At 42.1% G+C, this 15801-nt stretch overlaps 1 protein-coding gene across 10 annotated transcripts in view; it reads left to right on the top strand.

The window, feature by feature from the left end:
* MAPKBP1 (mitogen-activated protein kinase binding protein 1) overlaps positions 1-15801 on the top strand; it is a 175541-nt gene that overhangs the window by 130419 nt on the left and 29321 nt on the right. For 9 of the 10 annotated variants that reach the window (XM_061611352.1, XM_061611351.1, XM_061611358.1 and 6 more), the window contains 6 exons: positions 4164-4234; positions 4974-5095; positions 6920-6995; positions 12938-13049; positions 13698-13761; positions 14425-14550. In XM_061611352.1, coding sequence (XP_061467336.1) covers positions 4164-4234; positions 4974-5095; positions 6920-6995; positions 12938-13049; positions 13698-13761; positions 14425-14550 — 571 coding nt within the window. The other variant, XM_061611357.1, reaches the window with a different exon arrangement.

Below are 15801 nucleotides of genomic sequence, written 5' to 3'. Positions count from 1 at the left end.
TAAACCGTTTTGTAACATACCGCAGGTTCAAAATGGAATCTCTCCATTCCATTACCGAGAGTCTGCATGAAGGAGACTTCCTGGCTTCTATCGACCTTAAGGAAGCGTATCTCCATGTGCCCATTTGCATAGCCCACAGAAAGTTTCTTCGGTTTGCCTTTGGCCACCAACATTTTCAATATAGAGCGATGCCATTTGGCCTCTCCTCTGTTCCAAGAGTATTTACCAAGGTGCTACTCATCCTAGTGGCTTACCTTCGGACCCAAGGGGTTCATATCTACCCATATTTGGATGATCTGCTGATACGGTCCAAGTCTGAAGAGCTGGCTCATCATCATTTAATGATCACCCTCAATGTTTTGCAGACCTACGGCTGGCTTGTCAACTTCGACAAAAGCCATCTCCAACCAACCCAATGCCTACTACACCTTGGGGCAATGTTGGACACGCTGCAGGCAATGGTCTTCCTGGCTCCAGATCGCATCACTGCCATCACAAGCATCGCAAGGTCCCTGATGCAACAAACATCCGCAGACGTCATGCTTCTCGCCAGAGCGCTCGGGATGTTTATCTCCACAATCCACATTGTGCCCTGGGCTCGAGCCCACACTCGGCCCCTTCAGTGGACTCTGTTGCCTTTTCAAAAAGACATTGCCAGCTCCAACCATCGCAAAGTTCGTTTGAGCCCCGCTCTGCGCCTCTCCTTCCGCTGGTGGACCAAGGTTCAACATCTCTCCAAGGGCACGTCGTTCAGAGAACCCTGCAGAACCGTCGTGACCACAGACGCCAGCCTCATAGGTTGGGGAGCCCACTGCAACTCCCAGTACGTTCAGGGGGGTTGGCCCAACGCAGAGCAATCTCGAAGCATCAACTGGCTGGAACTAAAGGCTGTCCACTTGGCTCTATGTCATTTTCAGTCTCTGTTCCCTTTGCATCATGTGCTCATTCGAACAGACAACACGTGTGTAAAATCACATTTGAACAGACAGGGGGGCACCAGGTCTCGTCCTCTGCAGGACTTAGCCTCCCTCATCTTTGTCTGGGCAGAACAACATCTACAATCCCTGAAAGCAGAGCACCTCAGAGGGATTTGGAAAGTGACAGCAGACTGGCTCAGCAGACAACAGGTCTTCCCGGGAGAATGGAAACTTCATCCAGCCATTTTCCATCGTCTTCAGTGTCGGTTCGGCGCCCTCTCAGTCGACCTGTTTGCTTCCAGTCACAATTGCCAGCTTCCAAGGTACTTTGCCCGATACCTGGACTCAACAGCAGAAGCAGTGGATGCTCTGACAACACCGTGGCCAGATGGTCTATTGTACGCCTTTCCTCCCATACCATTGTTAGCCAAAACCTTGAGGAAGGCGCGAACCGAAAGGGCACAGCTGGTTCTGATAGCACCATTTTGGCCACGCCGTCCGTGGTTCTCAGATCTTCTGGCAATGTCAATGATGGATCCTTGGACACTTCCAGTAACGCCAGACCTCCTATCCCAGGGTCCAGTACTGCACCAGGACCCTACTTGGCTCAACCTAACAGCGTGGCGTTTGAACGGAGACACTTGAGGTCAGCTGGACTGTCTGACGCTGTGATTGATATTATTTTGGCCTCGAGAAGACCATCTACCACTCGCATTTATCAACATACCTGGGTGGCTTTCTCCAAGTGGTGTCAGTCCCACCACCACGATCCATCCCAGGCCAATGTGCACCAGGTGCTCCAATTTCTCCATAGTGGCTTTATGATGGGACTTCGACCCAACACTCTACGTCGACATGCGTCTACTCTGTCATCCATTCTCTCAGTGTCCTCTCCTGGAGATCATATTTCCTCACATCCGTTCATCAAACGTTTTTTGAGGGGAGTCGCCCTACGCTCTCCGGCTGTTGTCCATCGGTTCCCCTCATGGAGTTTGCCGAAAGTTCTGCAGGCTTTGCAACGTCCTTCGTTTGAACCCATCAGGACTGTGCCCCTACGTATATTGTCCTTCAAGGTCCTGTTTCTGATCGCAATCACATCTGCCAGACGCGTTTCGGAGTTGGGCGCATTGTCTTCTGCTAGACACCTCTGCGTCTTCCATAAGGACTCTGTTGTGCTGAAGACTGACCCTTCCTTTCGTCCAAGGTCGATTCAGTTTTTCATTGCAACCAGGACATTGTTTTGCCTTCCTTTTGCCCGAATCCTACCCATCCTCTCGAGAAGGCTTGGCATTCGTTGGATGTCCGGAGGGCTCTCAAGACCTACCTGTCTAGGACCCAAGAGATTCGACGAACGGAGTTTCTGTTTGTATCCTTTCATCCAAGGTCTATGGGGCATAAAGTATCCAATCCTACCTTATCCCGTTGGTTAAGGGCATGCATTACTTTAGCATATGAGTCCCTGAAGCTGTCAGTTCCAGCTAGTATAACGGCTCATTCTACCAGGTCAGCTGCCACCTCGGCTGCTTTTGCCACTAATGCTCCTGTTGCCGATATTTGTAGGGCTGCAGTCTGGTCTACCCCACACTCGTTCATAAGGCATTATAAAATTGATCGTTATGCCTCTGCTGATGCATCTTTTGGCAGACGAGTGTTGCAACAGGTTCTTAATGAGGATTAACATGTGGGTGGTCCCTCCCTATATGGGTTGCTTTGGTACATCCCACGGTGATGGCCCACCTCCTATGGAAAATGTACCATTGGTCTCACCTGAAAGGTGATTTTCATAGGAGTGGGCCATCACGACCCTCCCAGTTGGAGGATGACTAGACATTTTATCAATGGGTTACATGTTATTGTTACGCTATTATATTTAAATGTAAGAGTGAAGTCAAGACTTTTAGTTCTGTTATGTTATGTAGTTATGTTAGAGTCATGTTGTTATGCATGTGACTATTATGTTATTTTCCTGGCGGGCCTGTTGGCCTTGTTCTTGTATTTTTAGATATCTCTTTTTAGACTCGCTACGAATGAACTGGAGAGTGGGAGGGGCATGACGTCCCTAGTCTTGACTTCAAAAACATTCTTGCCTTCGCACGATAGGTGGAACTATTTCCCACGGTGATGGCCCACTCCTATGAAAATCACCTTTCAGGTGAGACCAATGGTACATTTGCACATATGGTACACCTACTCTCTGTTTTTCTCTTCTTTTCTTTACTAAGATTTGTATCCTGCTTAACTGTAAATAAAACCTCTAAGCAGTTTGCAAAAAGTGATTACATGGGTTAATCTGTGAAAGTCTAGTGAATGGGTGGTCCTGCTTTTTTAGGAGTCCCATTTGACTTCTGTAATGCAAATGAAAGTACATCTTGCCCTTAAAATGCCCAGTTATCCAAAACGTCATTCCCTTCAACTTCCTTCCCCAATTAAAAGAGCAGCAATGGCTTGCCACGCTTCATCCCTATAGAGTAACACTCAGTGAGACTTATGAATCTTTCAGCTAGTAATAAGTTTCTAGTCCTGCAGATATTTAATCTAATTTCATCTGAAAAGATATAATTGTTTGTTTTGCCACATAAGTATATTTTACTTTGACCTGAAAGATTTATGGCTGCCTTGTTACCTAAGTACACACTAAGAGATCCAAGACTCAGCATGGTTTCTTTATTTCCCCCTGCCTAGTAGTTTATATTTTTGGATGCTAAATTGATTTCTGTGACTGTATGAAATTCAGTGTGGTGTAGGAGACAGAATACATGACTTGGACTGTTCAAATCCTTGCTCACCCAAGAAGCTCACTGCATGATCTCTGGCCAGCCATACTTTCTCAGCCCAGCCTACCTCACAAACTGGTTATGAGGATCGAACAGAATGGCCCTGTTTGCTGTGCTTCACCCTGTTAATCCACTGTGCTTCTTCAAACTAAACAGAGCCTCATTTGCTATGGTGAAAAGGTGCACTGCTATGTTTGTTACCTTACAGTAGTGTTCCTCAACCTGGTGCTCTCCAGATGTTTTGGACTACAAGTCCAGTCAACCCCAGCTACAGTGATGGAACTTGCAGTCCAAAACATCTGGAGGACAGAAGGCTGGGGAACGCTGCTCTACAACATAGACCGTCAGGAAGAGTAATATGGCATTTACAGGAAGGACTGTAAGGCAGGAATAAATGCCAGTTGAAGAAACCAAAGGGCCGTTGTTGTATGTCTGCTTGTTCATGGGCCTACATGTTTCTCTCCTCCTTCAGCCAATGATGGAAAGGTGCGAATGATTAGCTGTGGAGCAGATAAGAGTATCTATTTCCGCACTGCGCAGAAGGTAATTCCATTAGAGTATTTATTATTATTAATTTTATTTATTTATTTATTATTAAATTTATTAGTCTCCCATCTGGCTGGTTATCCAGCCACTCTGGGCGGCATACAAAATAAAACGTACAAATACATTAAACATTAAAAATCATTATTAAACATTAAAAAGAGAGTATTCTCTCTTTATGTAACTTGTGGAGTACAGCTATTTTTAAAGTGAAGATGGAAGCAAAGGCTTTGGAGGATGATCCAGGCCCTGTTTCTTTCTTGTCTGAAAGTTGCAAGAAATTATGTAGGGTGCAGAGTGGTAAGCGGTGGTAACGCAGCCGAAAGTTCTGCTCACGGCCGGAGTTCGATTCCAATGGAAGGAGGAAGTCGAATCTCCGGTAAAAGGGGTCGAGGTCCACTCAGCCTTCCATCCATCCGTGGTCGGTAAAATGAGTACCCGGCATATGCTGGGGGGTAAAGAAAGGCCGGGGAAGGAACTGGCAATCACACCCCATATATACCGTCTGCCTAGTAAACGTCGCAAGACATCACCCTAAGAGTCGGAAACGACTCGCACTACAAGTGCGGAAACACCTTTACTTTTGCTAGTAATGGAGCAATCCAACCACTGCATAATTTCAGTATCTTCTTGTAACTGTTTCTAAGGAGAGCACTTTTTTTCTCTTGCTTGGTGAGGATATCCTGCACATTCATTTAGACTTCCTGGCTTTCATTGCTTTTATGTTTCTTGTGCTTAGACAGGTGATGGGGTTCTCTTTACTCGTACGCACCATGTTGTTAGGAAGACTACTCTTTACGATATGGATGTGGACCCTAACTGGAAGTATGCTGCTATTGGATGCCAAGACCGTAACATCAGGTTGGTTCACTAGTTGCCACGGAAGCTTCCCTAGTTTTAAACCTATTAGTAAGGTTTAGTTCATTTCACAAACAAACAGGACTATGCTCCTTGGTGACTTGGAGAAATATGTAATCTTGAGACTTTCTGTGATTGGGCGACTTTAGCTGGTTTTCTTGTTCATTTCTAGACATGCTACACTCTTTTCTTGAAGAGATGCATGCATCTTTTATTTTGTTTTAAAAATATCTATTAGTGTATTTCATTCATTAGCAGTTGTTATGGCTTTGTATTTTTCCTATTCCACTGATCCTAAAAATGTATGATTTGACAGCAAAGCATTTTGATGATGATGATGATAGTTCAAAAAATATTGAAACTCTTGGTATTACTCTCAACAGTTGCATCACATCAATGTCTAACAGATTCTTCCATTTTCCACTATGTTGACAATCTTATACATGCATTCATTTTGAATTGGAATTGTTTTTACTTTCTGGTTTCTGGCTGCTACAATTGCTGCTATGACTGGGAAATAAATTTTTGGATTGTTTTACTGCTTTTGTAGGGCTTGTCAGGATTTTGTTCATACTAGCACTTCACTTCACTTTGGCTAACTTGCTAGAGCTATCTCTGGAATTATTTCTTTAGAATTTTCATTTCATTAGTGGTAGCTAGGAATTAAGCTCAGTTTGCTTATCCCTGAAAAATGCAAATAGTTCTGAATATTCCAGGGAAATTGCAGCTATATTTTGACACAGAAAGCATGCCCAGGTTTCCATCCTCCCATCATTTCATGGAAATAAGGAATAGCTGTGTGCAAACCAGAAGGTGGATGTGGGGGAAAGAGCTGGATCCCATTAGTGTTATGTATGTGAATGCTGGAGGTGAAGAAGTTTCTGCTAAAGCTACATGAGATTAGAGTTGAGAATACAAAAACATGTGAGGTTATTTTGCCTTAAAAACAGCCATGATATTTATTTATTTTTTTGCTGTCTTTGCTGGGATGTAAATATTTCTTTCTTTAGTTTAAGACTGCCGTCCTATATTTCTGAACAGATGTGGCCACTGTTTTCACTGTTGGAGTAAAATCAAAGTTTAAAATATTTTAACCTAGGTCTTATACATCCCTACCTCTCACAACCTGGTGCCCTCTGTATGTTTTAGCCTACAGCTCCCATCAGCCCCAGCCAACTTGTTCAGTGATGGCAGTTTATTTATTAATTAGATTTCTTACCTGCCCTTTACCGTTAGGTCCCAGGGTAAGTTACAAAGAGTCCAACAACATTTGGAGGGCACCAGGTTGGAGAAGACCAGCATGGGCACTACTAAGCGGAAAGCTGCCATGTGAGCACCTAATTTGTTTCCTCCAACCTCACTATTTAAAGAACTAACCCAGATACCTTAGGAAAAGCCACTTCTTATTGATCAGCTGCACCAAATACAAAGATAGTGTGCAGAAATTTATCTGCAGTGGATTTTCTGCACCTGCAGTGGATTAGGGTATATGACCTTTTGAGGCCCCTTCCAGTGCTATGATCTCAAGAGAAGAGTGTCAGAAGCACTCTGTGATCAAGTAGTGTAAGATGTGGGGGTGGGGTGGCCACTAACTTAGGTGGCTTTTTAAAAAGGAAGATGGGTCTCTTGATAGTAACTCTGAAGGGCTACATGGAGTCGTGCCGTCTTCAAGCATCATTAGAGGCTCCAAGTACTAGAAGTCTGTCTAATGAGCTGCCCAGAGATATTTGGCAGGCCACTGTTAGAACCAGATTGCTCAGACTAGATGCAACTTTTGTTCTGACAGAGCAGGGCTTTACTAATTAGGATGTCTTGTTTCCTTCTCAGGATTTTCAACATTAGCAGTGGGAAGCAAAAGAAGCTATACAAGGGATCCCAAAGTGAAGATGGCACCCTCATTAAAGTAAGGCCTTTATCCATTTCTTCCTCCCCCAATTTCACTTGTTTTATGTTTTTTAATATGAGTAGCTTGATTGGGGTCTCCAATTGGGAACTAGATTTCAAGTTAATTCCATGTAATGTGAAGATTTTATACTTTGGAATATAGCATTTGTTGATGCTATGTTTGTGTGTTTACACAAATTGCAAAATGGCTTCTCTATTGTCAAGATATTATAGCTATAAATTAAAGGTGAAATTATATCTTTTAAAAGCTAGTGCTTTTCTTGGCTTATAACTGGTCATTGTTCCAGAAAGTAATTAGTTAAAATCCATAAGAATCACTAAAAATGAGGATGAGTAAATAAGTATTGGCTGCATGTTGCTTAATGTAAGTGCCTTGCTTTAAAGTGCCATCTGTGGATAATTTATCTGCTGCTGCTCTAAACTGATCCATGTGCACATCATATCCAGTAGTGCTGCATAAGGATATTTTTAAAAGGTGCATTCTCCCCCTTGTGCATGGCTTGCTTTATCCTGGGGGACTTCCTCCACTAGCTTTTGAAAATTCCTGCATGCAGTGTTATGGAACATGTACAATAACTTTGCATTCAGTCTCTGAAGCTGTTTTCTTGGCTCCCATAATCTCGATTCAGGAAGAGCCTCAAATAGCCAGATTGGTTTGTTTGTTTTCCAGATTATTTCAGTGAAGCAGACTGTTATAAATCTGTGACATAGTAGATGACAGCATTTCCAAGGGGGAGAGAGAACTGGGCATGAATAGTGTTGTAAAACCTAGATCAGTGCTAACATTGCAGATTATATTTCTGAGGGACTCCTGACATCTAATGCCTAGCGTGTGTATGTCAGCTATATAGCTGCGGACACCACAACCCCTGGTTCTTTGGACAAAACTCTTACTTTCCTCCCAAAGTCTCCCATCACCCCAGTGTCTCCTTCTTTCACTCTCAACTCTTGGAGCATTGATGGCAGAAGAGGGATAGCCACAAAAACTTCCATGGCTGCAATGAAGATGCCTCCATGGGCAGACCGCCTACTCTGCTCACTGAGAGGGAGATCCATAAAATCCTAGGGTCACTTGAAATGCTCTCTCAGTAGGGTTGTCAGGTGTCCAGTTTTCGCCCCGAGACTCTGGATTTTTGGGATCGTCTCTGGGTGAGACAGCTTAATCTCCGGACTCTCAGCTTTCATTTTTAAAAAAATTAAGTTTCTAGGTGGTCTGGTTTATGAGATATACATCAAAATGTCAAAAAAAACCCCACAACTTGTGTGAAATGATCTGTTAGCTAGCTGCTCTAACCCTACCCTTTCAGGTTTGTAGCCAATAAGTGAAGTCTGGGTTGTGATTGACAAGGGATTTCTGGGCTTCCAGGGAGTACCTAGAACCCATTGCAAAGATAGAAAACTGTTGTTTTTTCCTGTTTATCTGAAAATCTCATAAATTGAGTAAGTATATAGCTTTCAGCAGTACCAAAAGTCTTTTTTTCTCTTGTGTGCAGGAGTCAAACAAGTTTAAATTTTCCTGGGCTGTTGAGGAGGGCAATGGTTTGAAAACCTTCCCAATATGAAGCTTTAATCCAATACTTGCTTTTCTGGGAGTAAAGCTGCAATGCTAATCCCACATACCGATGTAAACCCCATTGAATTCAACTGGACTTACTTTTGGGTAGACTTGGTTAGGACTGTGCTGTAAATTAATGGGACTTTTGAGTGAACATAGCAAAGGATTGTGCTTCAGTTGTAAGTCTTTCTCTCTCCCTCCAATCCCATTTTTAAAGCAATTAGGCAGGGCTTACATAGGTGTCACCGCTTTTACTATGTAGGAAACTACTACTAATTTTTTTTTAATGTTCTGCAATGACCAACTGGTGTTGACAATAAACTATTATATGAGGTCTATGTATTTTTACATTTCCAGTGTGTGTGTGTGTATGGAGTCTTCTCAACAACCCTGTGAGGTAGAACTACCAATTGGAAACCAAGGCAGCTCACAACAAGAAATAAATCCCTTTAAAATCCAATAACCATAAAAAGTATAAACAGCAGCAGAACAGCTTAAAGTGACATGATTCTGAATTTTGGTCTGGGTGAATGTTCCTTATCACTCGAGGCTGCAGTTCTGTGCACGCTTCCCTGGGACTTGCTTCTGAGTAAACAAACATAGGATTGCATTACAAATATTTTTACAGGTTGTGTAAATAATAAACATCTTTGACAGTCATGCTTATATAAATGTTTCTTCATTCCATGTCCCGATAAGTATTTGATTTCACGCTATGGTTGTACATTATTACTTCTTCTACATTTTAAGTATGCCCTTCTTCCTTTGTTGGTCATGGTTTCCCTCTGTTGTTTTTATCCTGAGGGGCACATTATACTTAGATGATGAGTAGATACTTTTTTAAACAGGGAAAGGGCTGTAGCTCAGTGGCAGGGCATATGCTTTGCATGCAAAGGTCCAAAACTCAATTTCTGGAAAAGACTATTGCCTGGAATCCTGGAGAGCCAATGCTAGTCCATGTCATCAGTACTGAGCTAGATGATATCAAATGGCCTGAGTCAGTATAAGGTAGATTCCTTTGTTCCTAAAAGTGGAAGGAGACTCAAGGGCCACAGTGACTCCAAAGGTTATTTATGTATTTTATTTACAACATTTATATACTGCTATATTGTAAAAAATCTCAAAGCAGTTTATAGAAGGAATTAAAACAATAAAATTATTGGCAAAAACAGTTAAAGACAGGTATTTAAAAACATTCAAGATAATAAAACCAACAATGAGTTAAAAACAGATAAAAAAGTCGGCTTGCCTAAACAAAAATGCTTTTAGCAGGTGCTGAAAAGAGTACAATTAAGGTATCTGCCTAATGTCAATAGGCAGGGAGTTCCAAAGCGTAGGTGCTGCCCCACTAAAGGACGGATTTCCTACAAGAGCAGAACAAGTACTGTTTGGCACCCGTAACATGGAAAGCACACCTTGAACTTTGCCTGGGAGCAAATCAGCAACCAGTGCAGAGGTATTATGTGTGGATATGGTCTCATGTCAGTAATCGTGCCACAGCATTCTGCACTAACTGCAGCCCTCAAATCAGGTTGTGCTGCATGGGGATTTCTGTGACCTTGGCTGACTGGCTGCCAGGATTTTTTTCGTTTTGGTTAGGAATCCTGACTGGCTGTGGGATGCTGAGTTTTTCTTCCTTTCTCATAGGAATTTTGTTGTTGCTGGTATGGTATTGCATTTAGGAAATCATCACTCTCTTTTGTTTTTCTTTTTCTGTTTGCATTTCATTTACCTCTGACCTCACTCCCTTACATCCATAGAAGCAACAGCAGTGGTTCCATGCACTCAGCTCAACCCCCTTAAACCCGCGGATGATGCACCTAGTTGGTTGCATGGCTGTTTGTTTCTTGCCCAATAGTCATAAAAGAGAATTCACATACTGGGAAGTGTGGCTGCAATTGTTGTTGTTCCCAAGCTGCTGCCTGTGAAGGTAGACCAAACCATGTGTGTTTTCTCTGTCAATTATTATTCACTGGAATTGGGTTGGCTGTCAAAGTGAGTTTACAGCAGCCCACAAGGTAGACAGAAAGGGTAAAGAATCTTCTTACTTTCTCAGACTTCTTTCTGAAGTGAATGGTCAAATCTGTAAAGAAGTTTGGAGCAGCCATGTTATTATTTATTAAATTAAATTATTATTTATTTATTAAATTTATTAGTCGCCCATCTGGCTGGTTGTCCAGCCACTCTGGGCGACGTACAAGATAAAAAACAATACATTAAAATGTTAAAATTTAAAACCATAACAGTAAAAACCTAACCCACCCCAAAAATGTTAAAAGGTACAGGCAGGGCATTCCAGGCAGGGGGTTGCCAACCGTGCTTTGATATGGATATCTTTGCAGAGGATCCCTAGTCAAGGTCTACCAACAGCACAATCCAAACCATATCTACTCAGAAGTAAGTCCTGTCGCGTTCTGTGGGGCTTAGTAAGTGTGTTTAGAATTGCAGCCTTCAGGGGCATCCATATTTACTCCTGAGTGCTTCTGTCTAACATCTCCACAACACTAGGCTCCTTTCTTCCTACTTGGGCCTTCTGGTGACTGGGCTGGCACTTAAATCCTTCTTGCCAAAAGCAAGTAGGCTATATTAAATGTTCCCTACCCAGGCTCTATCTTTTAGCTAAGATTTCTATCTTAATTACAATCAGAGAAATGTTTTCGTTTGAATTGTATGCTCCCAGCAACTTTGGTTGATGCTTAATGTATCATGCTCAATGACCTCACTAGGGCCTGCCCCTGTGACATCACTTGGGCCCGCCCCTGTGACATCCCTACGATCTGCCCCGTGACATCACTAGGGCCCACCCTTGAAATCTCAGGGTTTGGGATGCTTCTGACCTGGCAACCCTATCTCTCAGAGACCATAGGATTGCACCCTAATATTGGTCTGGTTATATGCTAACGAGCACATGCTAAATTGTGATTTGTTTAACAAACCAGAAGTTAACTATGACAGTATATTTTAAAATAAAATAAATGAAGGACAATTAAATGTTAAATGGTTGTATATCCTCACAGCTAATAATATTTTATTTATTGTGAGTTGCCTCACAATCAAACTATTGTTTGTTTTTCCAAATCTTTGGATTTTTTCCCAGCTGCCCTTGCCTCATGCCTTTGTAGCTTGGTGAGTGTCTTGGGCCAATCAAACCATGGTTAAGAAAGAATGCTGGCTTCACATGCAGTTCCAAGACATAGTTAAAACAAACCAAGGTGTGTGAGCCAGCAGCAAACCATGTTTTCAGACTGTGGTTAGTTGGCAATAGCAAACCATAGTTAAGCCTCTGGCAGGGTTTGGACGATCAAACAAGTTATCATTTAATACATCATAGTTCAATAAACTGTGAGTTTATGTATAAACTAGGCCTTTGGAAGCAAAGGTATCATTATCTAATTTGGTTTGGTCTATAAAATGTTGTTTATAGAGATGTGAAGGCCTGGAAAAAAAACCAGAAAAATTGAACCCCCCCCATTTCCCCCCATTTTTTCCCCATTTCTCCTGTTCCTCCTCCCTATGGGAAAAACCCCTAGCTTTTTTTCTGATTTTTTCCCCCTGGGCCTTCATGTCTCTAGTTGTTGGGTTTAATATTCATCAAGAAGTAGCCTGTGCCGATGTGGAAAACAGCCCTTTTATCACAGTACAGAGAACTCACACAATAAAGTACTGATGTATTTTTTTTCCACTTGCCACACAACTTTATTTGCTTTTAGGTCAACTGTCATTGTCCTTAGCTAAAGAATTGAAACCTGCCCAGTTGCCAGTATTCTTGAGTTGATATAAAGTATGCTTGAGAACTGGCAATGAACAGTATGAAACAAACCGTTGGGTATAATCAAGTCAAAGATGAGCATTTTTTAAAATTCCACTGATTTCAGTGGAAGATGTAAAAATGTTTAAACCTTTCCCGAGGCCAAACCAGACATGCATTTGGTTAGTAAACATGAACTTGCTGGTTCAGTTATAAGTTGAGGGTTTTTCTTCTTTAAAAAAACTGCTTTAACATTTAGAAGGACCATGCGGGAGACGAGAGTGACACATTATCTATTCCCTTCCTCACTTGACCTCTACATGCTTCACTACTTTAAGATGTTTTCCTCCAGTCCAGCTCGGATATCATAAGTGAGCTGGGTTGAGGGAAAACATCTTAAAACAGTGGAGCACAAAGTAAACACCCAACCCTAATTGGTTAGCACTTACTTAGTAAATGTGCATGTGTTTATCCCTTGGCCTGGATAGCGCTTATATTCAGCAAAACCAAGAAACATACCCACATTGTTCTATGCACTTAGAAAGTCTGTTTTGCAGGATTTTGCTAAAGCAAAGAGACTGAGCCACACATATATTTGATAATGATTCTTTTTTCTGTTCTGTGTCATTTGTATCAGGTGCAAACAGATCCTTCTGGTCTCTATATTGCAACAAGCTGCTCCGACAAGAACCTTTCTGTCTTTGATTTCTACTCAGGCGAGTGCGTGGCTACAATGTATGGGCACTCAGGTAAATTGCAGAAACTTTGTTGATGGTGATTATTACTTCAAAAGTCTTAGCAAGTTATATTCTGTGTTTTTTAAAGTGAAGGAAATAGGCTATAGCACCACATTTGTTTAGACGATGATACAATATATTTTTCATAGAAATAATAGTTTTATCTGTGTGGAATAGTTAGATAACCACAGACTACCTTCACACAGGTAATTCCTGGAATAGTTTTGTTCAGTGAGTTTTGTTCTCTATATTTAAGTTAAATTTTTGGCATATTGGATTCCTTAAAGTTGTCATAGCAATAGCAACTGCTTCCACTACAAATGAGGTGCCCTTTAGATGTTTCTTTGCTCCCCTCCCCTCTTCCTCTCCACACAGGACGTCTGGTAGTAGATGGTGTTCTGGTGAGGGAAGGGTCAGTCCACCTGGTGTTTTATCTTTGCCTGGTGCTCTCTCTTACTTTTCTACAGTATTCCTTCAGACTGAGACTTCTGGTTTGGTATTATGTATGAATTGATGCAATGGGTCCTTACCCAGGTTAGGCCATTAATCTTCCAGGTCATATGGGACTTATGGGTAGTAGAACTCCAACCTGTACAGTTGAAGTTGTTGTGCATTGAAATGTTTCAAGATTTGTTCTTCTTCCCCTTCTGATTTTTACAGAGATTGTAACAGGAATGATGTTCAGCAATGACTGTAAACATTTGATCTCAGTCTCTGGTGACAGGTAAGAAAAGAGTTATTTCTGCCTTAGCTGTTCCTTTAATCAGTAGATATGGAAGCTAACAGTTTTGTTTTGTTTTTATAACGGGATGGATTTGCAACGACCTTGACTTTGTGTAACAACCTCTGTGGTTGTGCACACTTTACTCTTCCTTTGCAACATATACCAGTATTTTGACTGGTTCCCTAAAGTTAAGAATGGAGATTCTGGATCTCTGAAATGGGGAGATTGAAGGAATATTAACATAGGCCTTGCACTATGAGGTGTAATAACATTTGGACAATTATGAGGGAAAGGGATGTGAAACTGTAGCAACCTTGACTTTTATTGTGTCAGTATGTAGATGGAAGAGAGAGGGTATAAGGTATGTAAAATACACTGCAGGACACACATTGGACTGCAGATATTGAGGAGAATATAGAAACTTGCAGGAGAGCTAATTTACAGCAGGTGTGGGGAACCTCTGGCCCTCCAGATGTTGCTGAACTTACAACTCCCATCGTCCCTAACCATTAGCCATGCTTTCTGGGGCTGATGGGAGTTATATTTCAGCAACATCTGGAGGGCCAAAGGTTCCCCACACCTACTGTACAGGAAGGCATATCAGGAAAGGATTGGAGTTCTTGAGTTGAAAACAAGAGCCGTTTCTGTGTTTCTTGCTTACAGCTGTATTTTCATCTGGCGTCTGAGTTCAGAGATGACCATCAACATGCGGCAGCGGCTGGCAGACATGAAACAAAGAGGAAAGCAAGGGGAGAAAGCACAACCAGGCAAAATAGCTGGGCTTGCCAGGTAGGAGGAAGTGCTGCCCTAGCTTTTGACAGTTTTCAGTAACAAGAGGCATTTACTGGCTGCATAATCAAGAGTACAGGTGGAATCCAATAGTGACTATCTTCTAATGTAGAAATGGGAAACCTGTGGCCCTTCAGATGTTGTTGGGCTTCAACTCTCATCAGCCCCAGCCAGCATTGTCAATGGGCAGGGATGATGGCAGTTGTAGTCCAACAAAATATGGAGGGCCAAAGGTTCCCCATTTCTGTGCCAATAGAAGGAATCCATCAGCAGAATGATAGGTGGGGCGATGGTAAATGATTTCCCCCTCCAAGTCTGCTCTAGAAGGTTCCCCAACCCTCTGGAGCCGATTTCTGGAGGGTGTGGGGTGGTGCATGGGGGACTGCTGAACATGCCTAATTTCACTTCCATTAGCAGAAGGTCACCATTCTACCCTATGTTTTACTTTGTCTTTGCTGATGACATGAGGCTAGTATCTTGTGTGATTATTCTGCATAGGTACTAAGGGGTTATCATTAAACAACAATTGCCATTCTAATAGATATCACTGCCATATTTTATATTCCTCTGGTAACATTATTAATATCCATTATGAACCAAGAAAGAAGTGCGTGGCTTTGCCTTAAGAATTGTGTTGTTCACTTGTATGAGTGAATTTAAAGTGAATTTAGTAATTCTTGACAATTGTCTCTGATGCTTTAAGAAAATGTAGAAGTTATGAACAGGGTGGAGTGTGTGCGTATTGACCAGCCAACCATTTTTGTGTCCTGTAAGTACTCATGAGACAACCTGTCCTTGTGATGAAATTTACCGACATCCTTGTTTAAATATATGCTGCTACTACTTCTTCCACTTTTTGATATTTTATTGATTTGTTACTTAATATTTATATACTGCTTTTCAGGTGAGCCACAAAAAGTATTTACAATACAAATAGTAATACAGTAAACATCGAGTAAAGGTATGTAATAAAGCAGCCAAGCTACAAGGGGATTTTTGTTTTCAGACTGGATCTCTCCTTCCTCTCAGGGCTAGATGTCTTCTTCCTCTCAGACAGCCCTGTGGTGTCAGTTTGGGGATGGTGAGGTCACCTCAGATGGGACATTAGGAGCTAGATGGTGGGCACTTCTCCAGCCTGTTCTGTCTTCTCCCTCTTCTCCCCTCAAGGCAAGATGGTTCCTGAGTAGCTCTGTGATGGTGTTTGGGGCAGGGGAGAGAGGCCACTGTGATGTCCCTGTATTTTAATATCTG

This window comes from Rhineura floridana, chromosome 2 (assembly GCF_030035675.1).
Source record: "Rhineura floridana isolate rRhiFlo1 chromosome 2, rRhiFlo1.hap2, whole genome shotgun sequence".
In the NCBI taxonomy this organism is placed as follows: domain Eukaryota; kingdom Metazoa; phylum Chordata; class Lepidosauria; order Squamata; family Rhineuridae; genus Rhineura; species Rhineura floridana.
This window is presented reverse-complemented; position numbering and strand designations above follow the sequence as displayed.